Source organism: Pan troglodytes, chromosome 11, assembly GCF_028858775.2.
Source record: "Pan troglodytes isolate AG18354 chromosome 11, NHGRI_mPanTro3-v2.0_pri, whole genome shotgun sequence".
Lineage (NCBI taxonomy): Eukaryota > Metazoa > Chordata > Mammalia > Primates > Hominidae > Pan > Pan troglodytes.
Genome location: NC_072409.2, coordinates 2,064,868 through 2,090,476, shown reverse-complemented (window position 1 = coordinate 2,090,476; position 25,609 = coordinate 2,064,868). Strand labels below are relative to the sequence as shown.

The 25,609-nt window shown below is 64.9% G+C and overlaps 3 protein-coding genes across 10 annotated transcripts in view; 1 reads left to right on the top strand and 2 right to left on the bottom strand.

Moving 5' to 3' along the window:
• GPSM1 (G protein signaling modulator 1) overlaps positions 1-10,278 on the top strand; it is a 31,536-nt gene extending 21,258 nt beyond the window's left edge. For 2 of the 4 annotated variants that reach the window (XM_016962103.4, XM_054658568.2), the window contains 5 exons: positions 723-899; positions 3,955-4,053; positions 6,363-6,519; positions 7,015-7,223; positions 8,686-10,278. In XM_016962103.4, coding sequence (XP_016817592.1) covers positions 723-899; positions 3,955-4,053; positions 6,363-6,519; positions 7,015-7,223; positions 8,686-8,892 — 849 coding nt within the window. In that variant the 3' untranslated portion in view covers positions 8,893-10,278. Of the gene's footprint in view, positions 1-722; positions 900-3,954; positions 4,054-5,665; positions 5,907-6,362; positions 6,520-7,014; positions 7,224-8,685 lie in introns of those variants that run through there. The other 2 variants (XM_016962104.4, XM_016962105.4) reach the window with 2 other exon arrangements.
• A 544-nt stretch (positions 10,279-10,822) lies between these two features.
• DNLZ (DNL-type zinc finger) lies at positions 10,823-14,593 on the bottom strand. Its single transcript, XM_520365.8, has 3 exons — positions 14,160-14,593; positions 13,661-13,800; positions 10,823-12,852 (listed from the first exon to the last, which is right to left on the bottom strand). Exons 1-3 carry the CDS (start codon positions 14,385-14,387, stop codon positions 12,684-12,686), a joined length of 537 nt encoding a protein of 178 aa, XP_520365.2. The 5' UTR covers positions 14,388-14,593; the 3' UTR covers positions 10,823-12,683.
• A 35-nt stretch (positions 14,594-14,628) lies between these two features.
• On the bottom strand, positions 14,629-24,978 carry CARD9 (caspase recruitment domain family member 9). 5 transcript variants are annotated; one of them, XM_063787404.1, is made up of 13 exons: positions 24,279-24,976; positions 22,620-22,819; positions 22,050-22,187; positions 21,567-21,871; positions 21,248-21,427; positions 21,021-21,164; positions 20,477-20,602; positions 18,368-18,559; positions 17,947-17,988; positions 17,536-17,581; positions 15,822-15,898; positions 15,161-15,237; positions 14,629-15,076 (listed from the first exon to the last, which is right to left on the bottom strand). In XM_063787404.1, the coding sequence occupies exons 1-13, from the start codon at positions 24,899-24,901 to the stop codon at positions 14,977-14,979; spliced, it is 2,250 nt and encodes a 749-aa protein (XP_063643474.1). In that variant the 5' UTR covers positions 24,902-24,976; the 3' UTR covers positions 14,629-14,976. The 5 variants fall into 5 exon arrangements, 4 of the variants coding, with proteins under 4 accessions (XP_063643474.1, XP_001171213.1, XP_063643475.1 ...); XM_001171213.7 differs by having other exon boundaries at positions 24,257-24,655; XR_010148539.1 differs by lacking the exon at positions 15,822-15,898 and having other exon boundaries at positions 18,368-18,707; positions 24,279-24,978.
• Between the last annotated feature and the right edge of the window lie 631 nt (positions 24,979-25,609).

Sequence of the window (25,609 nt, the reverse complement as noted above, 5' to 3'; positions counted from 1 at the left end):
CTGTCTGCTGGGAGATAAATGTGCCCTCCTCGGCCTGATGCCCTGCATGGCCCATCTGCCACCTGCTCACTCATGTCCCTCAGCGTCTGGCCAGCTGTGCCCCAGGCGAGGCATGGTCCTCACACATTTCAGGCCCCCATACTCCACCCAGCTGCTATGCCACCACACCCTCGGGAGCCCACAGACAGGGGCACCCACTCCTGCCTGCTCCCTGCCCTCTCGGACTCTGACCCAAAGTGGGCACAGCTGCTGCAGGTGCAGACACTGGCTGGGGTTCAGCAACCCACACAGACAGATTCGGGGGCTGCCTGGCGGAGGGCCCTGGGCTGGCCCTGTGCCTGCTGGCAGTGGGTGCTGTGTGGCCTGGGCCAGCAGCCTGATCTCTCTGAGCCTCTGGTTCCTCTGGTGTGGCCTGTGTTCAGTTGTGGATGGCCATCAGGGTTCTGCTGTGGGGACGAGACCCAAGGACGCCCACAGTCACTGTCATTGCTGGTATAAGCCGGCTGACATTTGCGGGGGCCACTGGCCCTCAAACACCCCACCCTGCCTCTCCCGGCCCCAGCCAAGGGCCCACAGCCCCAGTCCTCTCCTCCTCTCTGGGTACTGGGCACCTACGGCGTGCATCCATGAAATGGAGGCGGCCTGGCCTTCCCTTCAGGGTCCTGGGATGGGGACATTGGTTCACAATTGCCCAGGCCATGCACAGCCTTACTCCTCCCCAGGAGCAGAATGGAGACAGCCACCATTCAGGGGACTGGCGGGGGCCCAGCAGGGACTCGCTACCCCTCCTCGTGAGGAGCAGGAAGTACCAGGAAGGCCCGGACGCTGAGAGGAGGCCCCGGGAGGGCAGCCACTCCCCGCTGGACAGCGCCGACGTCCGGGTGCACGTGCCACGCACGGTAGGCGTCTTTGACGGCAGATCCAGGCCGAGAGGGAGGAGAGCTTGGCAACTGTGCCCCAACTCCACTGCCAGCCAACGGGGCCAGGTCAGGCCCAGGCACTCTGGGGAGGCAGGGGTCCCTCCCCGGTGCACCTGGTGCAGTGCTGTCCTGGGACCCCGGTGGGGGCTCTGGGCAGGGCTCAGTGTTTAGCATTGTGGTCGCACCTGGCCTCAGAGGCCCCGGCCACCGAGGAGCCTCCTGGGGACTCTAGGCTGGGCTCTTCTGCATGGAACGCCCCGCCTCTCTTTGGGCCTCAGTTTCCATCTTGTTCACCAGTTGGGGGCTGGCTCTTCCCAGCCTTCAGGTGGCCTCTCTCTCTGACTCCAGCCCCCACCCTCCTTTGTTGGGACCCTCCAGACCCATCCGCTAGTCACAGGAGCATGTCCCTGAAAGGGACTGGCTGCCTTCACTGTGAGAGCCGGGCTGCACAGATCCCCTGATGGGGTGCCCCTTCCTGAGGCGGCTCTTGGAGGCTCTGGCCAGTGAGGTCAAGCCTGTGTATCCTACCAGGGCCCTGGAGAGGTGGACGAGGCCAACACAGTCCCTGGGGGAATCCTGGGATCTCTGACACCTGGCGGGGGTCCCTGAGCAGACGGGCCTGAGGGGCACCCCAGGGGTGGGTGGGAAGCCCCTAAGCCACACCCATGGTCAGGCCCTGGTGTGGAAGCACCTGCAGCTCCAGCTGGGCCAAGGTGCTGGGGCCTCTCCTTGTCGGTGCAGGGGCCGGGGCAGGACTGATGGTGAGTGGGGTCATGGAGGGGATGTAGCTGGGTGGCCTGTGCATGGCTGCAGAGCCCCTGGTGAGGGGACAGCAAGGGGCTAGGTCCACTCAGGGTTCCTCCTGGTCAGGGGCTGGGAGGCCCCACCCTGCCCTACCCCACCTGGGCTCAAGGTCACGAGTGGAGCAGAGGGTCACAGCCCAGCAAGCAGCAGCAGCGCAGCCTGGGGGCCACCCGGGTCCTCAGGGCTAGCCAGGAGCCCCCCGCATTGCTGTGGCACACAGAGGTGGTGGGAGGGGTGGGGCAGTTGCAATGACTGCCAAGTGTATGGGTGGACGGACGGGGGACAGACAGACTGGTGGTCAGACTCGGGGTTGATGGGGGGACGGGTGACAGGCCGGGCCTGTACCTGGCAGGTGTCAGCTGTGCCAGGGCCACCCCAGCCACGGGAGAGCTGGTTGGTGTTCAGGGGCACAGATGGGCCGAGTCCGGGTTCGTAGGTCAGCCTGGAGCTCCCCCGAGCAGGACGGCTGGGTCCAAACCACTAGAAATAGTCTGAAATTGTTCTTCCGTGGGCACCAATCTGCAGAGGGGTGTGGGTGCTGGGCTGGGATTTGCAGCCCCCCGAGGCTGCCCAAGCCCATCCTTCCCACCAGCAGGGCACAGCCTACCCTCCCCTCATTCAGCCCCAGCACTGCCCAACCATCTGGGCTAGGTCCATCCGTCCACTGATGGGAGAGGTGTGGAGGGAAGGGCACCCAGGGAGCACCTGGTCAGGCCTTCCCGGGGGTCCCGGTGATCCCCCAGCCTCCCGGGGCCTGGAGGGAGGAGCAGGACTGGGACCCAGACACCTGCCCTGTCCACAGCTGGCCCTGCCCTGTCCACAGCTGGCCCTGCCCTGTCCACAGCTGGGTCTGCCCTGTCCACAGCTGGCTCTGCCCATCACATCTGGGCCGCCAAGGAAGGAGTGGGAGGCTGGCAGCATGTGTGGGACAGACCAGTCAGCCGGCCTCGGGGGCAGATGGCTTTCTAGAAAGCACAGCCTCTGAGGGCTTCCAGGCTTCACGTCACCCCAACAAACTGCCCTGGGTCTGGGCCAGCTGGGCAAGGGGACACAGTTCCAAGTGTCCAGCTGCCTGGCCCAGCACTCTGGAGGCCTTGGCCAGGGCCCCAGGGAGCCCCCACCTGCTGCGGGCCCTGCTCCCCTGGCCCCTGCAGCCACCGCGGGGCAGTACGCCTGGGACAGCCAAGATCCTGGCCCCAGACAAACGGGGTTCCCAGGGTCTGTGAGGACGTGGCAGGGCCTCTTGGCTTTCTGCTGACCTGAACCCCACTGGCCTTACCGAGGTCAGAACCTTGGGTACCTCCGAGTAAGGACCGTCTGCACCCTGGTGTCAGCCTGTATTGGGGCTGCAGCGAGGGTGGGTGGGGGATACATCCCTGGGGGGTCAGTGGCCGGGTGGGCCCCCTTCCCCCTCTGCTGGGGTCCTCAGGGAAGGGCTTTCAGCTCTGAGTTGGGGTCCTCATCTGCAAAGTGCAGCTGATACCAATACTGCGTGCGCCGTTGCTGTTGGTGACCAACCAGCCCCTGCCCCTCCCCACCCTGTGCCCAGACAGTGCAGGGGCCTTGCAGCCAGCACATTCGGGGCTTTGGGATCTGAGGTGGTGTGGCTGGGTGTGGTCTGGGGGTCCAGAGAACTCATTCTGGGGTGGAGGGTAGGAGGCAGGGCAGGGTTGGCCTCAGAGGCTGGAGACAGTGTGGATCCAACCAGGAATGAGACAGAGTGGCAGCAACCAGAGGCTTGAGTTGAGCTGGCCGGGAGGCCCTTGAGCCAGGGCACTGGGGAGCCACCGAGGGCTGTGGGACAGGAAGGGCCGTCCCGGACAGAGGAGTCCAGATGAGGACAGCAACCCGCCCAGGTCCTCTGCGCCTGCCTCCGTAGTCAGGCTGAATAAAGAGGTGGCTTTCCCCACCTGGCCCAGCTCTGGAGGGAGGCCCAGGGGCCCAGGTGTCAGCGGGAAAAGGGCTCTTCAGCAGGCTGTCCGCCCACACAGCCCTCCAGTGTGCCCGCCCACAGGCACGGGGAGGGGGAGGTTCACTGCTGCGCTTGCTGGGGGAGTGTTTATGGAGTGCACCTGTGTGTAAGTGCGAGCCCACATGCGTGTGTGTGAGCCTGTGTGTGCACGCACTCAAGTGAGCAGGGGCGGGTGCTAGGAGGGCCGAGCCCTTGCCCAGGGTCCTATTTAAGCCTCAGGCATCCCAGCATTGAGGCAGCACTTGGCACTTTGGGCAGGGCGGTGGTGGCCCTGGGCACCTTGTGTCCTGCCTGCGCTCTGTGTGGCCAAGCACCCAGCGTGGCTCCCTGCTGCTGTGGAGACAGCCTGTGATCCGCGTGAGTCTGGGGTCCCTGGGGTCCTAACAGGTGGAGGCTAAGGGAGCACACGGGCCTCTGTGAAGCCGGGTGGGGTGGTCTTGGTCCGGGTGCGTTCCCCTCCTCCGCAGGAGAAACTGAGCTTGTGTTAAAGCAAGAGAGACTAGAGTCAGACTGCAGGAGGGACTCTGAGGCCTCCGGGAAGGAGGGAGCCAGGGCTTGGGGCAAGGGAGAGGTTAGAGCAGGGAGGCGGAACCCCGAGTCCCACTGGGTATGTTCTACTGGGACATAAATGCAGCGGCAGGTGGCCTTGGGGCCCAGGGTCCTGCTTCTGAGGGGCTCCAGGGGCCCCAAACTATCCAGAGCCTCTCCCCGTACCAGGCACTGAGCCACGGTTTTGCACCTGCGGTCGTGGGCCCCTGCCCCCATGTGAGGGAGGCATTAGCCCCTCAACAGCTGGCCCCAGCCTCAGGGAAGGGGAGGGCTGCCCGACATGGGACCCTGAGAGGGACTCTGCCATGGGGCCTCGGACATGGCCCCTGACGGGTCCTGCCTTTCCCAGGAGGGGCCTTGCTCAGTCCACTTGGGTCACCTGGGGGAGTCCAGATTGGGCCAGACACAGAGGCCCCCCGCAGCTGTGCCCATCGTAGCCCAGGAGCCAGTCCCTTTTAGACCAGGCCACATCCTCCCGGGGAGGTACCTGTGTGGCCCCCCCAACTGGCACTCAGGCTGGCAACCCCAGTGCCACCCTCTGCCTGGACCTGCAGCTCCCAGAGCCCTGGCCCAAGTGGATGTGGCCCTCCCCACAGACTGGGCCAATTCTCCCCTCCCTCCTGGCTGGGGAATCTGGGGGAGTGGGGGTGTTGCCTTGGGCCTGAGCCAGGCTGCAGGAGGAGAGCCCTGCGGGGAGAAGGGGGTGCTAGAACTCTCCCTCCCCAGGTCTGCCTCAGGGACAGGAGGTACCTCAGGCTTCCGTGACAGCTGGGGACTGACTCCAGGGGCCAGAGCCAGGTGGGGTCTCTCCTAAAACGGGGCTGTCCACAGGGCCCTCGGCTCAGCTCAAGGGTCTGAATCCCAGCTCTTTTTTGCTCCAGCATGACCTTGGGTAGGTCACACGTCTCTAGGCCTCACTCTCCTGTGCCCTGGGCCGAGTCCAGCAGAAAACTGGAAGGAGGACGGGAGCCCTAGTCCTGGGCTGTGGGGGTCAGGTGTCGGGAATTCCAGTTGTCTGTCAGACAGCTGTCCGTCTCCTGGGCTGTGGGGGTCAGGTATTGGGAATTCCAGGCAGCATCGGGCACCCAGGAGGTGCCATCTCCACCAACATTGCATCTCTTGTTAACTCGTTCAGCTGTGAGCTCAGCCATTTGCAGACCTGGAAAAGGCCACTAGCCGTGAGATGGACAGGCTGCGGCCGGGCAGGGGGTGCCAGCGCCGGTCGGGAGGTGGACGGGGCTTGGAACCATCACAGCCACCCTTCAGCCCTGGGGCCTGGACCAGGCCCTGTGAGGCTGGGTCACGGGGTGGACCTGCTTCAGCTGGGCCCCTCGGGGGGCCACAGGAGACCACGCCCTCCAGCCTCCCTTGTTTGGGTGTGTGGACTGAGGCCCAGGGCGGGGTTCATTCCTTCGAGTTCATTCACACAGCAGACACCGGGGAGGGCTGTGTGGGGCACAGACGCAGGGAGCTCGTGGCAGGGCTGACACAGGGTGTGGTGGGCACAGGGACAGGAGGCACGGGAGGCTTCCCGGGATGTCTGGGAAGTGTTCCAGGCCAAGGCTGGGGAGGCTGGCCCAGGGCAGGTGACAGACAGAGGCCTGGACTGGGGTGGCACCCATGAGAGGGGAGAAGTCCGGGGCAGTCGGCGGGTGCCGAGGGTGAGTGACACGTCCTGGGGGAGGGGTAGCCGGGTGCCGAGGGTGGTGACACGTCCTGGGGGAGGGGTAGCCGGGTGCCGAGGGTGGGTGACACATCCTGGGGGAGGGGTAGCCGGGTGCCGAGGGTGGGTGACACGTCCTGGGGGAGGGGTAGCCGGGTGCCGAGGGTGGTGACACGTCCTGGGGGAGGGGTAGCCGGGTGCCGAGGGTGGGTGACACGTCCTGGGGGAAGGGTAGCTGGGTGCCGAGGGTGGGTGACACATCCTGGGGGAGGGGTAGCCAGGTGCCGAGGGTGGGTGACACGTCCTGGGGGAGGGGTAGCCGACAGGGGGCAGGTGAGAGTCCCGATCTTGGCCAGGGTCTCAGAAGTGTGTGTGGCCTGGGCAAGCAGCCCCCGGTCTCATCTGGGGGTCTGCGGGGCTAGCTTTGGCTGCGGTGACCCCACTCCCTCCCCAGAGCATCCCGAGGGCCCCGTCTTCGGACGAGGAGTGCTTCTTTGACCTGCTGACCAAGTTCCAGAGTAGCCGCATGGACGACCAGCGTTGTCCCCTGGACGATGGCCAGGCCGGGGCTGCCGAGGCCACGGCCGCCCCCACCCTGGAGGACAGGATCGGTGAGTGCCCCCCTCAGCCAGGCCCTCCCTTGGGCTTGTCTGCAGGGGCCAGGACCAGGGCTCCCGTCCTGCTTCCAGTGAGGAGCTTTCGGGGGCAGACCAGCAGGCCAGCTGCAGAGCACCCTGTCACTGAGGGCGCCCTCCGCAGCCCCCGCAGAGCAGCATCCCAGGAAGCGTGTCATCAGCCCGCCCTCCGGGACACACTCAGGCTGCAGGGGCAGTCTCAGGGAGGGGGCAGGGCGTGGGAGACTGGCGTTCTCCTCCTGTCTCCTCCTGTCACCCCCTGGAAGCCCCTGAGGTGGGCGTGGGAGCCACAGCAGGGGGAGCAGCTGAGAGCTGCCTAGGCTGGTCAGCGGAGACTCCCCCAGGAGCCATGGCCCCAGCAGCATAGTGGGCTGGGCTGGGCTCAGAGGTCAGAGCTCACTGTGGCCGCAGCCCGAGCCTCGGGCTTGACCCCGCACTGGGTCCCAGGCCTCACCCTCTGGCCCCCCGCAGCCCAGCCCTCGATGACGGCCTCGCCCCAGACCGAGGAATTCTTTGACCTCATCGCCAGCTCCCAGAGCCGCCGGCTGGACGACCAGCGGGCCAGCGTGGGCAGCCTGCCGGGGCTGCGAATCACCCACAGCAACGCAGGGCACCTCCGAGGCCACGGCGAGCCCCAGGAGCCGGGGGACGACTTCTTCAACATGCTCATCAAGTACCAGGTGGGCTGCGGCCCTGGGCGGGCGTGGCTCGCGGCCCCTTTGCCATCCACGTGTGTGGAGGCAACTTGTGTCCTGAGGGGTGAGGTGGGCGCTGGTTCCGCCATCTCCAGTCATGTCTGAGGGACTCCTGGGGGACTCAGCCAGTGTCACCTCATGACCAAGGGTGTCTGAGCCTGAAGCCCTACTCCTGGGAACCCCGGGCTGCTGGAGACACCAGAGACCCCCCCTGGCAACCCCAGGACACTCCCAGGCTGTGCCACCCCCCTGCCATGCAGGAACTCGGGGTGGGGGCTGGGGGGTCACAGGTCCTGGAGCTCATGGCCTCAGGGATTCCCCACCAGCCCTCCACACCCGGCAGGGAAAACACGGGCCAGATAGCACCCCCAGAGTGGGGAGGGCGGGGGATCCAGGGCTGCCAGCAGGCTGGCGGGACAAAAACAGGGACCATCCAGGGACCACACAGTGGACGGCATGGGCGGAGGGTCCAGCCCCAGAGGGCAGAGCCAGGGCCGGGGCTCCAGCCTGGCAGCCACGCCAGGAATGACCTCCTCATCTGTGTGGGGGGGAGCCAGGTAGGGTGGCTGGAGTGGAGACTGCTGAGCCAACTGCTGTCCCAACTAGGACCTCAAACTCTGGGGGTCTCGCCATCCCTGTGGGGTGCAGCCACTGCTGGGAAGGGGTTCAGGGTCCGTAGACTTGGGAACAGGCTGGGGGTGGAGGCCGCTTGGCCCACCACGAACCAAGCCAGCACGTTTCCAGGTCTGCCATCCTCCCCACAGCAGAGAGGAAACCTCGGCCCGGGGCCAGGCGTCCGACCAGCCACCTCCAAACCAGCCCCACCCAAGAGGCCCAGAGTCCCCCATCCACACGCATGCCTGCGCCAGCTCCCGTCCCTCCTGCTCCAGGCCCTTCAGAGAAGCCCAGACAACCCCTTGGCCCCCTGGCCTGCACGCTGGAGCAGGCAAGGCCCACGGGGTCAGCCACCTGACCCAAGGGGAAGCCCTGGGGGGCACCACACTTCGGGCTCTGGAAGCTGAGACCTCAGACCTGCCAGGGTCAGTCCCAGGCTGTGCCGGTTTCCAGGGCTGGGCAGAGGGACAGCCACGCATGCCCGTCCCTGGGGATCAGCAGATGTGAGGAGCAGGCATCCAACGCCGCCCTAGCCACTGTCTCCTGGGCCTGGCGCACCCATGCCCAGTGGGAATCGCTGGACCTGCTTTTCCTGGGCGGGCCTGCCCTGGGCTCCTGCGGGTTGGTGGCGGGGCCACCAGAAGACTGCACTCAGGGCCCGGGCTCCCAGCACAAGACCCCAGAGCGAGGCAGGCCCCAGAACCAATTTCCTGGGTGGACAGGGGGAAGCCTGTGAACAGTGCACGCTGGCCTCTGGAACCACCGCTGCTGACCAGCCCCGGACCACTGGGGCTGGGGGGGTGAGGCCGCCAACTGCACTGTGTCCACCCAGTCCTCCAGGATCGATGACCAGCGCTGCCCGCCGCCTGACGTACTGCCCCGGGGCCCTACCATGCCGGACGAGGACTTCTTCAGCCTCATTCAGAGGGTGCAGGCCAAGCGCATGGACGAGCAGCGGGTGGACCTCGCCGGGGGCCCGGAGCAGGGGGCAGGCGGCCCGCCCGAACCCCAGCAGCAGTGCCAGCCTGGTGCGAGCTAAGGCCCTGTGCCCACCGCCAGGCCCACCCTGCCCCCACTCCTGGACGCCGGACTCACAGTCACAGCCATGTCCTCCCGAGGCCATTGCCGAGGACAGGCACTGGGCATGCAGCCCCACGGCCTCCCCGACCCAAGGCGACAGGCTCAGGCCAAGCTGCCCGTGGTGGGAGGGCGTGCTTCCATCCTGGGCTGGCCCCCATGGCCCTCGGCTTCCTCCCTTCTGCCCCTGCCGCAGGCCGGACGGGGCCTTCGGCGTGTCGGCCCCGACCTGGTGCTGTCAGACTCCCGCATCCTCTCCCCCAAGCCCTTCCCGTTCTGCCCTGCCCTGCCAAATGTGAAACCCTGCTGTCTCCCCCACCCTCCCCAAAGGTGTCTCTGAGCCGCCTCTTGGGGCCACCAAGGACAGGGCCATGTTCTGTCCCCCCAGAGCTGGTCTTGGGACGGCCATGTGACAGGCATGCTCCACCCCTCTGGCTTCGTCCTGGGGCAGGGCTCCCTCCAAGCCTGTCTCCCCACTCCCCGGCCAGAGGTCAGCAACCACAGAAGGCCCCCCCAGACCACGCATGGCAGACCAGGCTGCAGTGGCAGCCCTGAGGTGCCCCCCGCCGAGTCCCAGGGCCCTGCAGGGGCCTCGACGGGAGCTGGGCCTATCTCTAAAGCAGAAGGAATGGCTGGGTGTGAACTTCGACATTCCAAAACCCCAAGCCAGGAAAAAGGGCAGGGCCTGGTCCTAGGGATGCTTGCTGGCAGCAAGAGCAGTGTCCAATCAGGGTGGGAGGTAGCACCAGGCTCTGTGACCCTCACCCAAGTAGGGAGGGTGGTCAGTGGAAGCTGGGGAGGCTTCACTCAGCTCAACCCTGCAGACCCCCCCATATGAGAACCCCCCTCCTCCCACCAGCTGGGGGAGATGACATCACTGCTTTCTCCATGGGGAGGGGGCTCACAGGGCACCAAGTTCAGGATCCTGAGACTGGCAGGACCTGCTGGAGCCTGAGATGGGCCCCAGGGGCCTGAGGTTGCCTCCTCCTGTCCAGACCCAGCCTTGGCACCTCCCAAGACCGCCAAGGGCCCTACCATGGCCCCACAGCCCCCAGGGCTGGCAGTTCCATCTAGGAGGGTGCCTCTAGGCCCCACTCTCAGGCTAGGATGGAGAGGCAGATCTGGGCCTGGCGAGGTGACCTGCTTCTGGAGGGGCAGGGCCGCACCCGAGAGCAGGGACAGGTGCCCAAACACAGGGTCTCCAGGACGTAGCGCCCCCCCGCATACTTGAATGTATGTGCGTATTTATTGCTCACATGTCTGTGCCATGTTGTCAATGGGTCCTTTCCAACCCAAGAGGTACATTTGTTTTTCTGTTTTTCCTGAAAAATAAAGTCGGCCAAGTGAGTGTGGTCTGTATGGGCTTAGTCCCGGGGGTGGCCTGACCCGGACAAGAGGCTGCACTGTGCAAAGTGTCCACAGATACCCACTGTCTGGGCCCTCTGAGACCTCAGAGAGATGGAGTTCCCACTGCATTTAACCATGAGGGAGCTGGGGCGCAGAGGGGTGAAGTGGCTGCCTGCTGTCACCACTGATTCCTGCACCCCTACCTCCTCACGCTCCCAGCCCCTAGAGAAACAGAGCATACTCTGAGCTGACACTCGCGTGGCCGGGACCAGCCCCCGAAGCAGCAGCCCCCAGGTCAGCCCCACGACCCCCTGAGGACCCAGCCTGCTGCCGCCCACCCAGCACCCGGGGGAGGGAGGTCCTTTCCTGGAGTCTGATCCGGCTGGGCTCAGGGTCTGGACACTGAGCCACAGTGGAGGAGCCAACGACAGATCTGCAGTCTTGGGGCTTGTCTGGGCGCTGCTTGTGGTGGGTGGCATCCCCACGGGGCCGTCAGGGGACACACAGGTGCGCCGGGCAGTCCTGCTGCCCCTCGCCACAGCCCACCTGGCCATGTTGGCAGCCACAGCCTCTGTGCTGGTTGACTCCGTTGCCTCCTCCACCCCAGAAGGGGCCTTGGGAACCAGAATCAACGTGTACTCCAGGTCCAGGGTCCCAGCCAGCTTGCGTGTGGTGGTACACACATACAGGGTCCAAGTAACCATGCAGGGCCCAGCACCGCACACAGCCAGGGAAGCGCAGCAGTGCCGCCCACGCTACTGGCTGGGACAGCCTCTGAAGGTGCGGCCGAGGAACCTGCTTGGAGAGACACGCTGTGATGAGGGATGCCCAGGCCAGCAACCATCCCCGGGAGGCAGGGATGTCCTGGGGCGGGGGGGTGCAGAGTGGCAGGAGATTAGGATGGCAAAGCCCCTTGCAGAAACCTGGCTGTGGGATTGGGGCTGCGGGGAGGGAAGGGCGGAGGGAGACAGGGTCCAGGGGGCCTCAGGCAGGAGCTGGTGGGATGCTTCTGGCACGCGGGGGGTAGCCATAGGTCTTCTCTAGGAACGTGCCAGCCTTGGGAAGGATTTCCCTCCAGGGCCAGCCTGGGCCCAGAGGTGCTGGCATCAGACAGAAAAGACATGGTAACGTCCACATCCCAACTACCAGCTGCCATCTCCCCATCCGTAAAAGGAGGGGTTGGCCCGAGCGGCTCTCCTTGCTCTAATTCTGCACTTCCAGGTCCGGACGGCTCCCTGGACCTCCCCACATGCTGGTCCAGGCCCTCTGGAGGCAGTGAGGCAGCCAAGCCAAGCCCAGCCCCACTGCACTTCCAAGCCCCCAAGAGACCCCCAGCCAGTGCCTCCATGGAGGAGCAGGCCTGGGTGCCGGTGGCTCAGCCAAGAAGAGGACAGTTTCCACAAATGGCACAGAAGGCTCTGGGTGGGAATAATAGAGGGTTGTTGGCTGAAAGAAGGACAGGGGGTAATCGAGGCAAAGCCCACGCCACAAGCACACTGGGAACAATGCCGCCGCGCCCCGGCCTCCCACGGGCCGGATGTGAGCTGGCAGTCCCGGCCGTGTCCCGCTGGGAGGGGCCGCACTGGGTCCCTGTCGTGCTCAGTCCTGCCTCCACCTCCCACCTCGCCCCATTCTCTTCCCTGCCGGAGTGTGGCGGGTGATGAATGCTGAAGGTCACGCTGCCCAGAACGCTTCTGCAAATATACAGGCTGCTGCGTTTGCTCGCTTTCATAAACACGGGAACATCCTGCGCACAGACAAGGCTGGGAGACAAACCCCACACACCTCGGAGGGCCCTGGGGGCGTCCAGAGCGCTGTCCACCGAGGGAAGGAGGCCCAGGTGGCTCCCCCAGGAGGGGCCTGGAGCTCCTAACACACGGCCACGCCATAGCTGCTCGTCCTGCCTGGGCCAGCAAGCAGCCTGGTTTGCTCACTGTTTCGCCAACAGCCGGCGGCCGAGGGCCAGGGCTCAGGTCTGCACTGGCTCACGGAAGGGAGGCCGCCAGAGCTGGCCAGGGGGGCGGCAAGGGGCTTGCAGAGGAAGACTGAGGCTCACAGGGGTGGTGACCTGCTCAAAGTCACGCAGCGACAGCCATGAAGAGCTCTGAGTCCACATCCAGCCCCCTTTCCACGCGACTGTGGCCTCTGTGGGCAAGTGCTGGGTGACTCCGTGTAGAAGGAACTGTGGTGAGGCGAGAGGTCCTGCGGCTCCGATGTCCCACCCAGCAGCACCAGGGATTCAGAGGAATCGTTCTAACTCCAGAAAAAGAAAGGCCACAAGGGCCACAGGCCCCAGCATCTGGAAGTAATGTCTGTTTATTGATAGAAAACAGGCCACGTCCAGAGAGGCCCAGGGCCAAAACCTTCTGGAAGGCCGAAGTCCCACAGTGCCGGGGAGCGCAGGAGTCAGCTCGGCTCCGTCTTGCCAGGGCTGGGGGGACCCTCATCCTCACCCGCTTCTGGAGCTGCAGTGGATGTGGGGGCCCCTGCAGCCTCCAGAACCAGTTCCAGGGCCCCCTCGCCCGCCACACGGTGCACCTGCTCGCCTCTGGCCGCCAGGATCTCTTCGATATTTCTGGGAGGCAGGGAGGCAACATGGCTCTTCAGGGCCCCCCAGCCGCCCTGCACTTCAGTCCCCTCAGGGCGCCCCATGGCCAGGCCAGAGCTGCAAGCACCAGGCCCAGCACTCCTGTGGCATCAGGCCACACGGGCACTTCAGACGCTGGCCTGTGTGCCCTCACCAGCCCTGTGTCTCTGCCGGTATGCGCCACCTCAGGAACCCAGTCTCCTGCTCCTGCCCCGTATGTGGCAGAGGGAAGAATCTGCAGCCCCAGGTCTGATGGGAGGACAGTCCCAGCTCCAAGGGCCAGGTACCACCAAGCACTTGGCATGCTGGTCTCAGACCTGCTGTCGCTGTTACTGTCCTGCCCAGGACCTCCCGGCCAGGCAAGGCCCGGACCAGGCTCCCGGCACCACCTCCACTGCTCTCCCAGCAGCCAGGGCCCAGGCCACACCTCCTGGTCCACACCCCAAGCCTTGCTGTGGGCCAGCCACCCCAAGATGGCAGAGGGCAAAAAAGTTCCACGCTAGAGAGGGACAAGGCTGCCAGTGATGGCAGAGAGCAGGCAGAGGCAGGGAGGCAGGGCCACAGGGCTGGCAAGATTTAACAAATAAAAACGCACCCCCTACTTGGAGCATACTTAAACTCAAAAGCTATCTGGGCTTTATAGAAAATTCTCATTTAACTGTGTGTCTTGTATTGATAAGGTAGCTGGATTTCCCAGGTGAGATCTATAAACCTCAACACTAGGGCAAGGTTCCCCCAGGGAGGCCAGGGTACTTCTGGGTGGACTCCTGGCCCAGCCCTGGGGTACAGGCCTCACCTCTTCCCATTCAGGTCCGAGAACCAGCCCAGGTTGTCCGCGATGATATGGTGGTTCTGGCAGCCGGGGCAGGTCACAATGACCACGCCTTGGTGATAGGCCAGCTTGGAGATGCGCTTGGAGGACCTACTCCCGCAGACCTGGCTGGGACAGGGTAGCTGGTGAGGCTGTGAGGGCCGCCACGCCCCTCCCTGGAAGACCCGCCCCTCTAGGGGTAGCTCCACCCACCTCACCCTCTCCAGAGAAGGCCCCGCCCCCGAGGGATAGCTCCACCCACCCCCCAACCTCGCCCTCTCCCGGGAAGGCCCCGCCCCAGGGACGGCTCCACCCCTCCTCATGGTCCGCCTCCGCTCCCTCCCAGAAGCCCCAAGGGGTGGCTCCACTCCTTCCTGTGACTTGACCACGCCCCCTCCCGGATCCCCGGCGGGCCGCTTCTCCCCGCAGGCCGTGTAGCGTCAGATACGGGTCTGTCCCCGGTTCCGTCCCGCCGCGCGCCTACCTTGCAGGTGTAGACGAGCTGGTAGTGCGCCGCCTCCACGCGCCCCAGAGCCGCCGCGGGCCCCGGCCCCTGCTCGGAGCTTGAGCGCCGCCAGCCCCAGGCCCAGGCCCGCCGCCTCCCCGCGACCTCCGGACGGGCCCCGCGGCCCCACAGCCGCCTCAGGCAGGGCGCCCGGGGCTGCACGCGACTCAGCAACCTCGGCGCGCCGCGCAGCGCAGCCCGCAGCATCCCGCTCGCCGACTCCGTCCGCCCTGCCCTGGCCCCGCCCCGCCGCCATCTTGGAAATGGACACCGGGCGGAAGCGGCGTTCTTGGGCTTCCGTCCTCCGGGTCGGGGGCGCGCTGCGCTCTGTCGCCCCCTGGTGGCCTGATGGGGCCCTGCGTCCACGTGCAGCTCGCACCCCGAGGACACCGCGGGCCGCAGCGAGGAGGGACGGCCGCGGGGCTGCGCGCGAGTGTCCGAGCGGGAATGCGAGTCACCCCTGCTGTTTGTTTATTTACGCAGCTGTGTTTTCTAACAGTAATACAATGCATGCATGTATTGTGTGTTACATGGTGAAACAGAACAGACCCTGAAGTTACACAGATGGCGTGTGCATGGGGGTGGCGAGCACCCGCATGGCCTCCGCAAGCTGAGTGCCGCTTAACAAACAGCCCCAATGCCCGGCAGTCCGGCTGGGCCTTTCAGGGCACCAGATTCCTCGTTCCAGGCTGTCAGCGACGGCTCGGGGAAGTCTGCGCCCCAGGGCGTCGGCACCCCCGGGTGGCAGGAGGCCGGGCCGGTGGGTGTGCCCTGGTCGGGGCCTGCGCTGCTGCGGCTAGGAGCCCTCAGTGTCGGTGTTGTCGCTGCCCGTGGTGTTCTCCCGGTCCTCCTCCCCCTGCCGCCATCCTTTCTGCATCTTCCTGAGGGCGCGCTTCCTGCAAAGACACAGGTGTCTCGGGCGCAGACCGGGCTGCCGCTCCCCAGCCCGTTTTGGAGAAGCCTGGGGGCCGCCCGCCTACCTGCGGTAGTTCTCGAAACTCTCTTTGAGGCGCCGCCGCTCCTTCTCGGGCGGCTCCCCGCTGCTCAGGCCTGCGTCCTGGAGAAGGGGGAAGGCTCGGGCTCCGGCCGGCTCCCCTGAGGGAACCCGCCCTTCTCACGCGCCCCCCACTGGCCCCTGTAACTGCAGACTGGTTGGGAGGCGAGGAGCCCAGACAGCCTCAGCTCAGCGCCAAGCTCTCCCTGTGGGACCTGCCTGTACCCCTGGAGGTGAGCCGGTGTGGGTAGCCTGCATTTCAGATGCCAAGACACACCCAGGAGGCCAAGCCACGGCTCCGGCCTGGGCTCCAGGCCATTGTTTCTACAACAAAGCCCGAGGTGGTCCTTGCTCTCAGGACTCCTGTGTTCACCTCCTCATCCACTGTAAAGGCCCTCAGGAAACCAGGACCAGGCACATCCACTTCCAAAAAGCCCCCCAAGCTGCTGCAGTGCCCAAGAAAGGAGGGGGATCCACTTCGCAGCCCAGACACCGCACCCCGAGCACTGTGGGCAGAGACCTTGCGGTCACTCCTCAGCTGTCGTCGGGGCCACGGCAGGGGGTGCCCAGGGCAGGGAGCCACTCTCCCTGTGATCGGTCACCCTGAGGCCCACGGCTGGGAGGACCCCACCCCGGGGAAGCCTTACATGGGGGATCCGCAAAACCTGCTCCTGGTGCAGAGCTGCAAAGGGCTGTTTCGGGCTCCCCCCGCCGGCAAGGCAGCCTGGAAAGGAGAGTCGTGCCTGTGGGACCTGGGCCACGTACAGCACGGCTGCCCCACCCCTCCCCGGCATTGCGGTGGGGCTGTCTTCCAAGGCCTGATGGGATCCCCACATGGGTCCAGTGTAGACTCTGCTTTCTGTAGATGAGACTGAGGCCTCAGGGCCTCGCTTGCCTGTTCATTGCTCCAGGAGGCCACCAGATGCCAGCCCAGGCCCAACGCTCCTGCCAGTGACCATCCCTCCCCCGAGCTGGCTGCCCGCCAGGGAGGAACGCCTCCCAGACCTCGGGGGAGCTTAAACCCTGGGCCTGAGCAGCACCGTCCCCCATCACTCCAAAGCATCTGTGGGCATGGCGGCCCTGGGGAGAGAGTTGGGGACAGCTACAGTGGCTGTCTGGGTCCTCCTGAAGTGGGGGCAGGGGTACTGCAGCAATTGGGAGAGAACCTTCAGGCGGCTGGACCCCCTCAGAAACCGCCAGGACCTGGGCAGACCAGGCATCAGGACCCTTGGGCAGAAACCACGCACGTCCAGTCTCAGCCCCACTGCGGTGAGGGCCAGGCCAGGGCTGTCCTGGCCACTGGCAGCCCCTTCTTAGAGCCAGCCCCTCCCCTGCTCACCCTCCAACCTTCACACCTGCCCCTGCTCCTGCCACAGCCACCCAGGGGGATGGGGGCAGTGCCTAAGCTGGACTCCTGGGTCCTGCTCGCCTCTGTCCCTACATGGGGGCTTGGCGTCCCCATGTTCAAGCGTTCTGAGCTCCAGCCAAAGGCGCTGGTCTTCACTTCCCCATCTGCGGCTCCTCCTTCCCCTTCCGCCTCTGCTTGGAGGCCACGGCCTGGTACTCAGGAAGCTTGTCCAACTCCGATGCAGCCTCCCAGGACCCCTCTGCTGGGCCCTCCCCAACCCCTACTTGACAGCACCTTCAGCGCAAACACCTACCCCATCACCACTGCCCACTCCTGGACACTCGGGAGCTGCTCCCAGCTAGCCACCCAGTCCTTCCCCCAGACAGGCAGAGGGGGCCTGCCCTGCCCGCTAGAAGCCCCTGCCACCGCCTTACCCCCACTGCACCGGGACACAGCAGGCCCTTGGCCACCCCTGCATTCAGCCCTTTCCCTCAAGCCACGTGGGGCCCCATCTCGCCCCACTTTCTAGCTTCATGCACCTGGTCGTTCGCTCGTTACCACCTCCCTCTGTCCAGGAGGAAGCTTGGAGCAGCCAGGACTGGGCCTGCTCACCTCTGCACCCTGTGGGGGCTGCCCAGAGGGGCCCCACACTCTCAGGACGGTGGGCCTGCTCACGTCTGCACCCCGTGGGGGCTGCCCAGAGGGGCCCCACACTCTCAGGACGGTGGGCCTGCTCACCTCTGCAGCCCATGGGGGCTGCCCAGACCTCCACACTCTCCACCCCAGGGGACACTTGTCCCACTAGCTGGGGCCCTGGGTTCCAGCTGGGCTCTGTAGTTTGTTCTCTGGGTGACCTTGACCATTTTACTTATCCCCAGCCCCAGTTTCCCTGTCTGTGGAGTGGGGGTTGTGGGGGTTGACACAGGCATTGCGGCACGGGCTGCCTGTGCTGAAAATGGGCCTCACTTGGGGAAGCCGGGAGGCCTCTGGGTGCACTGCTGTCCCCACCTCACCTTTGTCTGAGAGCTGGGTGTCCTCCAGGTCCTGGGGGAGTGAGAGCTTCCAAAGAGAGTCAAGATGTCCCATTAGGCCACTTCGCCAAGGACTGGACCCGGCCACACTGCCCACCCCAGCCCTTGGCCCTCAGCTGGGTGCAGCCATTGCCGTCACCCTCTGCACAGAGCTTCTCAGAGACTCAGGTGCCCAGCAGACGGACATTGGGTGGCCAGGAGGTGGGCACTGTCCGTGCCTTACCCCTTGAGCCATCAGAGGCCTTAGCATTTGGCCACCTGCTCTTCCTCCACCCAGCCCAGCCCACCGAGCAGGGCCATGTGACGGGCAGTGTGGGGCTATGCCTGGTGGCAGCTCAGCCAGGACCCCAGGTGAAGGAAGGCCAGCCTCGTGCTGGCTGGGGTCTCACTCACCTCCTGGGAGCTCCTGGGTGAGCCATCTTCCAGGTCGGAGCTCTGTGGTCATAGAAAATGGGGTGGGTGGGCTGTGGGGGCAGAGGGCTCCCCAGGCACAGGGTGGGCAGGGCACAGAGCGGGATCCTCCAGGGATCCCTGGGCATGCCCTCAGCCACGCCAGGCCCCCTCCATGCCCAGAACAACCTGCTAGGCTGCCTGATGGCCAGGCCCAGGGCCCACCCTGGCCCTGCAGCCCCACTTCCTACTGGGACCCTGAGCTGCTCGTGTGCCCTCACCCCACTGCCAGGAGGGGTTTGGTTAGGTTGGGGCCCGTCACAGAGGAGGGTTGGGTCAGGAAGGCCGGGGCTGAGGCTCCGTGCTCCCCTGGCCCTGCATCCCACGCGCCGGCTCCCCTCCCTGCCCCAGGCCCCAGGCCTACCAGGACGAGCGTCTCCAGCTGCTGCCGCCTGAGCCTGCCCTCCACGGCCAGTAGCTGCGCCTCACACTGGAACACCTGCAGCTGCAGCTCATCCGCCTTCTCGCCCAGCTCCCGCACCTGCTTGCGCAGCGCGTCCTTCTCCTGCAGGCCCCGGGCGTGCTGCGCGTGTAGCTCCTCCCGCGTGGCTATGGCCTGACGGGACAGCACAAGGCCGACCCTCAGTGAGGGCCCCAAGCTCGCCCTGGGCCCTCGGCCCGGCCGCCCAACTCCTAGCAGAGGCTCCGGAGGACGTCAAGCCGCTGGGCGCGGAGGCTGGTCACAGCCCCTCCGTTTGTGTGCTCTGCGGACATGAAGTCAGCATGTGGGGGATTGTAAATGTGACAGTTGTCCCTGCTGCCCTTCTGTCTCCTCCCAAGCCTGCACCCCCGGTGGACACAGCGTGTGCTATGTACCCCCACATGTGCACATTTGATAAATTTTGGACGCGGCTTGATATGGAGACCCTGACTGTCCATAGCTAAGCGTCCTTCATGACCGCAGCACTCTTTACCACCCCTGTCCTCACTGCGGACACTGAGACGCAGGAGCGAATGTGCAAACACGACGGCTTGACCACCCCTGCAGCCGAGGCTGGGAGGCCCTCACCTAACCCCTTCTGCCCAGACTGGAGCAACGGCTGGCAGCTTCCCTAATCCCTGGCCAACACGCTCCCGCGAAGTCCCGTGGGAGCCCCCGCCCTGGGAGCCACACCAACCCCCATGGGGGCACAGCTGGATCTGCCCTTTTTCCCCTGCCTTGGCGTGGGCCAGGCGCGAGTGAGGCTGAGGTGGGGCTGAGACAGGAGCTCTGAGCCTGGGCTGCTCTCATGGGGGCTGGGGCTTCCTTTGTAGCCCCAGGGGTCTCGTTTTAAGGCTCCTGATGTGGACAAAGTGCCATCCAGCATTTAGCCGAAGCAGCAATGGTGTCCATTGGAAACAACCTCCAGGATGGGACTTGGGATGGGGCATGGGAAGCAGACACAGCCCTGCCCCGCGACGCTCCATCCGGCTCACAGCACGCAGCACTGGAGGCCTTGCAGGCCTCACTCCCGTGGCCCAGGCTGGAGTGCAATAGCGCAATGGTGACTTGCTGCAGCCTCAGCCTCCTAAATAGCTGGGACCACAGGTGTGCGCCACCACGACCAGTTAATTTTTTTTTTTTTTGAGACGGAGTCTCGCTCTGTCACCCAGGCTGGAGTACAGTAGCGTGATCTCAGCTCACTGCAACCTCTGCCTCCTGGGTTCAAGCGATTCTCCTGCCTCAGCCTCCTGAGTAGCTGGGATTACAGGCACCCGGAACCACGCCAGGCTAATTTTTGTATTTTTAGTAGAGACGGGGTTTCCCCATACTGGCCAGGCTGGTCTCGAACTCCTGACCTCAAGTGAGCCGCCTGCCTCGCCCTCCTAGAGTGCTGGGATTATAGGCGTGAGCCACCGCGCCAGGCCAATTTTTGCATTTTTTTGTAGAGCCGGGATCTCACCGTGTTGCCCAGGCTGCTCTGGAACTCCTGGGCTCAAGTGATCCGCCCGCCTCAGCCTCCCAAAGTGCTGGGATGACAGGCGAGAGACACCACGTCCAGCTTTTTTTAATCTTAAAAAAAGCTACTGGTAAAACAAGGCAGAATGTTTCCATTTTTGTAAAACAAAAGCAAATATATAAATAGATAGATAGGTGATAGATGATAGACAGATGGATACATGGATAGATGACAGATAAGTCTGTAAGGTGGAGCGGGAAGGTTGAACACAGTTTTCCCTGAGAGTAGGCTGGGGTGGGGAAGTATTGACTTCATCATCATTTACTTTTTTTTAGTGTTAAGTATTACTTCTGTCATTTAAAAAACAGACCAGGTGTGGCAGCTCAGCTTGCAATCCCAGCACTTTGGGAGGCTGAGGTCGGAGGATTGCTTGAGGCCAGTAGTTTGAGGCCACCTTGGGTAACATAGCAAGACCCCATCTCAAAAACAAATAACAAAGATTAAAAACCCTCTGACAACTGCCCTCAAGGGCTGTGGCCCTGGTGCACCCACCCGCAAGTGGGGCGCTTTGTCCTGCCCCTGCGAGTGCCCACCTGGTCCCGCTCAATGGCGACCTCCTCCATCTGCAGCAGGATGGCCTCGATGCGGTCCTTGTACATCTTGGAGTCCTTACGTAGTGCCAGGCACTGCAGCTCGAACATCTCCTTCTCCTCCATGCACTGCAGGGGGCGGCAGCTCAGCCCCCACAGGCCTGAGGCCCCCCATTCTGGCCCTTGGGGTGTACTCCGGGCAGGGGCTCAGAAGCATGTGGTCAGGCCAGTTGGGATGTCGGGGGAGGCCATAGGAGTCCCCAGGCCCCTACCAGCCCTGCACTTTCAGACCACGGCAGGACAGGGCCCTCCGGCAGGCCTCAGACACTGCTGTGCCTCAGGCACCATGAGCCCAGAGGTTGGCCTTTGCCATGGGGGGCAGGCGGGCAAGGAGAGGGCACCGTCCACTGTGCCTCCAGGAGTGGGTGAGTGGAGGCGCTGCACTGGGGTCTCCACACCCCACCTTCCAGGCACGGAGTGGGCGGAGCTCAGCCTGCCCAGCCTGGCTTGGACCCCAGGGGCCATGTCTCCCCCCCTGCCCTCCTACCCGGAGGCGTCGGGCCTCGCCCTGGCGGAGGTCCTTGCGCAGGGAGAAGATGGTGTTGGCCTGCTCCTGGTGGTCCCGCAGCGCCTGCCGCCAGTCCTCCTCCAGTACCTGGATGTAGGGGCTGCTCCTGTCCAGCTTCCCCTCCTGAAGGGGGCAAAAGGCAATGGCCTGGCTGGGAAGCCCCCACTGCCCTGCCTGGGCTGCACCTGCCCTGCCTGCGGCCCCACCTGGACGGAGGCCTCCAGCTCCTGCACCCGGGCCTGGAGCAGGGCCTTCTCCTGCTGCAGCTCCCACAGCAGCTCCTGGCTGGGCCGCTGCTCCATGGCGTGCCTGAGCTTCAGCGTGTGCTTGCGCTCCACCTTGCAGTCATCCTCGGCCTTCATGAGGCTGTGCTTGAGCCGGTCAATCTGCAGAAGGTCCAGTGAGCCCGGCTGTCCCCTCCAGGCGGTGACCGCGGACCCGTGGGGCCACCCCTGACCGCCCTGGCCTGCAGACCCCGCCAGGCAAGGTGAGGGGGGCCTGGTTCCCCGGGGGCAGCGGGCGCACCTCCAGCTGCAGGTCACGGTTCCGCATGAGCGCGGCACCCTTCTCCTCACTCTGGTGCGCCAGGCGCATGGCCAGGTCGTAGTTCTCCTCCTTGCAGCGCTTGAGCTCGCGGCTGCCGGCCTCGCACTCCTCCTTGAGCCTCTGCACGCGCTCCTGGTGCTTGCGCAGCAGGCTGTCCTTCACCCGCAGCTCCTTGATGAAGTCATCCTTGGAGCTCAGCAGCGCGGTCAGGTCCTGCACCTTCTTCTGCAGCTTCATGACCTCAGTCATCAGCAGCTGAGTCAGGCCTGACTCCCCGGATGCGTCTGTGGGCCAGGCCAGTGTCAGACGGTGCCGTGTTTCCCGGTGGCCCAGCTCCATCATGCCCTGCGCTGTGGCAGGAGCTCAGGGCTCCTAGGGATGGGGGCCAGGCAGAGGACCCAACACCACCGCCTGCTCCCCGCCAGCGCCTCCCCTGTCGGCCCCGCCTCCCCTGTCACTCACCGATGATCATGGAGAAGACGCGGGCCGGCTCCTTGCCCGTGACCTTCTTGTACAGCTGCGGGTAGTAGAGCTCCAGGCTCTCGAGGAAGGCCACGTAGCCCTTGTGGCCGGTCCGCTGCAGGATGTCCAGGAGCACACCTGCGGGCCAGAGAGGCCTAACTGGGGGCGGGGCACAGGCGAGGCAGAGGGCTGGGGTGGGTGGGCCTGGGGGCAGGGACAGGTGGAGGCTGGGATGCAGATGAGGTGTGCCGTGGTCTGGGTCTTGGATGAGGTACCCTGCGGTTCTTGGTACTAGGCTGGGGACCAAGTGCTGCCCACCCGCCCCTTGGCTGTCTCAGGAGCCCCCGCTGCAGTGGGAGCCCCGCTGCCCTCTTGGCAGCACCAAGCCGGCAGGAGAGGCTGGGGGACGGGCCACATGCCAGGGTTGAGGTTGGGCCTCAGTCAGAGGCCAGGGGCAAAGCCAGGCGGGGCTCTCCTGGGGTTGAGGGTCAGGGTGGCAGAGTGTGCAGCCACCTCTGAGCTGACTCCGTGGTTGGGTTTGGGGCCTGGGGCCTGCGGGGCAACACTGACCCACTTTCCGTTTGCGGATGACCAGGTTGGGGTCGCTGAGCACCTGCTCCTCATCATCGGGGTTCAGGACCTTGCACTGCCGCAGGTAGGGTGTGATGCGCGAGGGGTCGATGACCGAGGTAAGCGTCACCCGGAAGCCCTCCAGGGCGCTCCAGCACTCGTCATCATTCTCGTAGTCCGACATGGCCTCAGCAGGCAGGCTGGGGAGTGTGGGGCAGTGCTGAGTGATGCCGGCTCCTGCCCCAACCCGGGCCCGGCTCCCGTTCCTTCTCAGACGCTGGGCCAGGGCTCTCGTCAGGGCGTCGAGTGGGATCAGCCCAGGGGCATCCAGGAGAGGTGCCCAGCTCCATGTCCCATCCCCACGCTGGATCCCCCAGGGAGGCAGCAGAGACACAGTGACCCCGCTCCCCACCAGACCAGCCGAGGGCCCCTCCGCAGCCTTTCTCAGCCCTTGCGCCTGCCCGTTGGCATTCATGTCACCCAGATATGCAGCGGGGGAGGCACACATGGGGTCTGAGAGAGGAACTCCCCCTACAGCATGACCCCCTCTGGCCTCTGCCTCCTGGACACTCCCATCACGCCCTGGAGCCTGCAAGGTTAGCCACCTCCATGGCTGGAATGGGCGGAGGAGCTGAGGGCAACTGCCTGGCACTATGGCCAGCCCAAACTGTGTGAGAGCAGGTTGGCCAGTGGCCCTCCCACCAGCACAGCAGCTGGGGGAGCCGGTTCTTGTGGGACTTCCTCATTCCCCTGACCGACGCCTGCTCACATCGTTGGCTGTGCCCTCCCTCCTCCACGGCCGGCTGCTGATGATGCAAGAGTGGCCACCCAGCCCTGCCGCAGCTGCGGGGTCGCTGCACTGGCCGGGAAGAGCTGCCCACAGGAGCGTGTTTCTGTCACCCCCTGCCGGCCCCGCAACCCTGGGAGGGGCTGTCAGTGTTGCCCTTGGCTGGCCGGGAGTGCTGCTGCGGTGTTTTCTCCAGGTTCTTAGGTGCTGGGCACCAGTGAATCCCTGGACTCTTCTGCCCCAGATGAGGCCCGGCCCCCATCCCAGTGGCTGCAACAGGAGAACTACCCATGTTGGGACCAGCCACTGCTGTCCCTTTCTGCCAGCGTGGTGGAGGCCTCAGCCACTGAAAGCCACTCCCTCTGGGACTAGAACTGCGGCAAGGCTGGGAGCAGCCACGTGGTCCTCAGACAGCCTCCAGCCCCGCTGGGCAACGCTGGTTTCCAGCCCAGAGGAGCTGGGTCACTGCTCCTGGAGACATAGTTGCCCCAGGCTTGGTCTTTTGAGGCATTTCTCAACTTCCCGCTGCACTCTGTCACCCCATTCAGGACAGTTTTGACAGACAAGGGGCTGAATAAAAACACTGGCCACACGGTAGACAGTCCTGGGAACACTGGACCCCTTTCCTGCTTCCCCAGCTTGAAATGCAGGGTCCCATCTGCCACCGTAATTCCACTGAAATGAACACATCTCCGCCCAGGGGCCGTGAAAGGGATGGGGCCGCACGGCGGAGGCTGCCTGGCTGCCTGTGGGAAGCCTCAGGCTGCTCTGGGGGATCAGTGCCAGGATCCTGAACCAGGCCAATGCCGACCTTCCTGGCCACCTTTCAGAAAGCACCAGACCCACCCACCTGAGGGTCTTCCAGGAGCCACCTGCACTGCAGACGCACCAGGAGCCTGGGCCGCGGAGCCTCTGGGAGCTGCTGCCCGGGGCTGCAGGGAGGGAGGAGCACGCCGGACGCCTGTGCACTTCCTGATGGGTTCTGCTTAACTCCACAGTCCCGCCAGTCCTCCCACAGGGGGACAGTCCCTGGTGACCTGCTTTCTGATTCGCCCAGCCCAGGAGGCCCCAAGAGGCAGACGGAAGTGGAAGTCCGCTGCCCTCCAGAGGAAAGCTGCTCCCAGCCCTCCCAGCCTGGCCGGGGGCTGGGGGTCCTGGGGATGCCCCAGAGGCCCAGCCCTGGCACCTGGCAAGTAGAAGAGACAGCAGAGACCCCCAGGGGGCTGGACAAGGCCAGCCCGCACCCAGCCACTTTGACCTGGTCACAGGCTTCTGGAGGCTTCTTCAGTAAGGCATGCTTTGCTCTGTGCGAACACCCTCGCCCTCGCCAGCATCTCGGGACAGCGGGGCAGGGCATGTGCAGGGGGGCACACAGCCACACAGCATGGCCAGCACACGCCTTGGTCACAGAAGGGCTGCAGCCCACCTTATGGAGCCCAGGAGGCCACAGCAGCCTGCCAGGGGCCATGGCATCGGCCACCACCCAGCTGCACATGGGGGAGAAACGTCCCTTCCAGAAGTGTCGTTATCCTCGTTATCCCCATCATGAGGCATCCCTGCTCTCCACCAGGATGCATGTGAGGACTGAGGCCACTCTCGGGGTCCCCCAAACCAGCTTCAGAAGAGCCGGTGACAGCAGGGCACAGCTCGGCCCCCATCCAGGGACAACGGACAGCAGAGTCTGCCCTGAACTGTGCACTTCAGCGTGTGGGCTGCTGGAGCCTCGTCCCTGCAGGCTTGGGAACCCCCAGGCCCCGCCTCACCCGGTAAAGCTGGTTGAACTGAGTTGGCACCCAACAGGTTTGAGAAGGGGCCGCCAGGCTGGAAGGCCAGGAAGCTGGTGTGGAGCTTGCCTAACCGTTCTCAGCCTCCAGCCCTCAGGCCTCTGCGCAGACAACGTCTGACATCACACATTAAGGAGCTGACAGTTAGGGGTCCTCCTGGGCTCTCGGGAATGCCACATTCCAGGGGGCCGTGCCCCTGCTGGGCCCCTCACCATCAGCATGAGCGAGTGTGCAGGCAGGGGCCATCCTGGGCCCTGCCAGGGAGCGGACCGGAGCTGGCGCCAGGCCCTCATGACCCAGTGTTTCCCCAGCTTGTAAAACGAGGACCTCAGTGACTTCCTTGTGGTGTGTGTCCATAGGAGTGAACACACATACCATGTTCTCTAACCATATCGGAGGCTAAAAATCGGTAACAGATA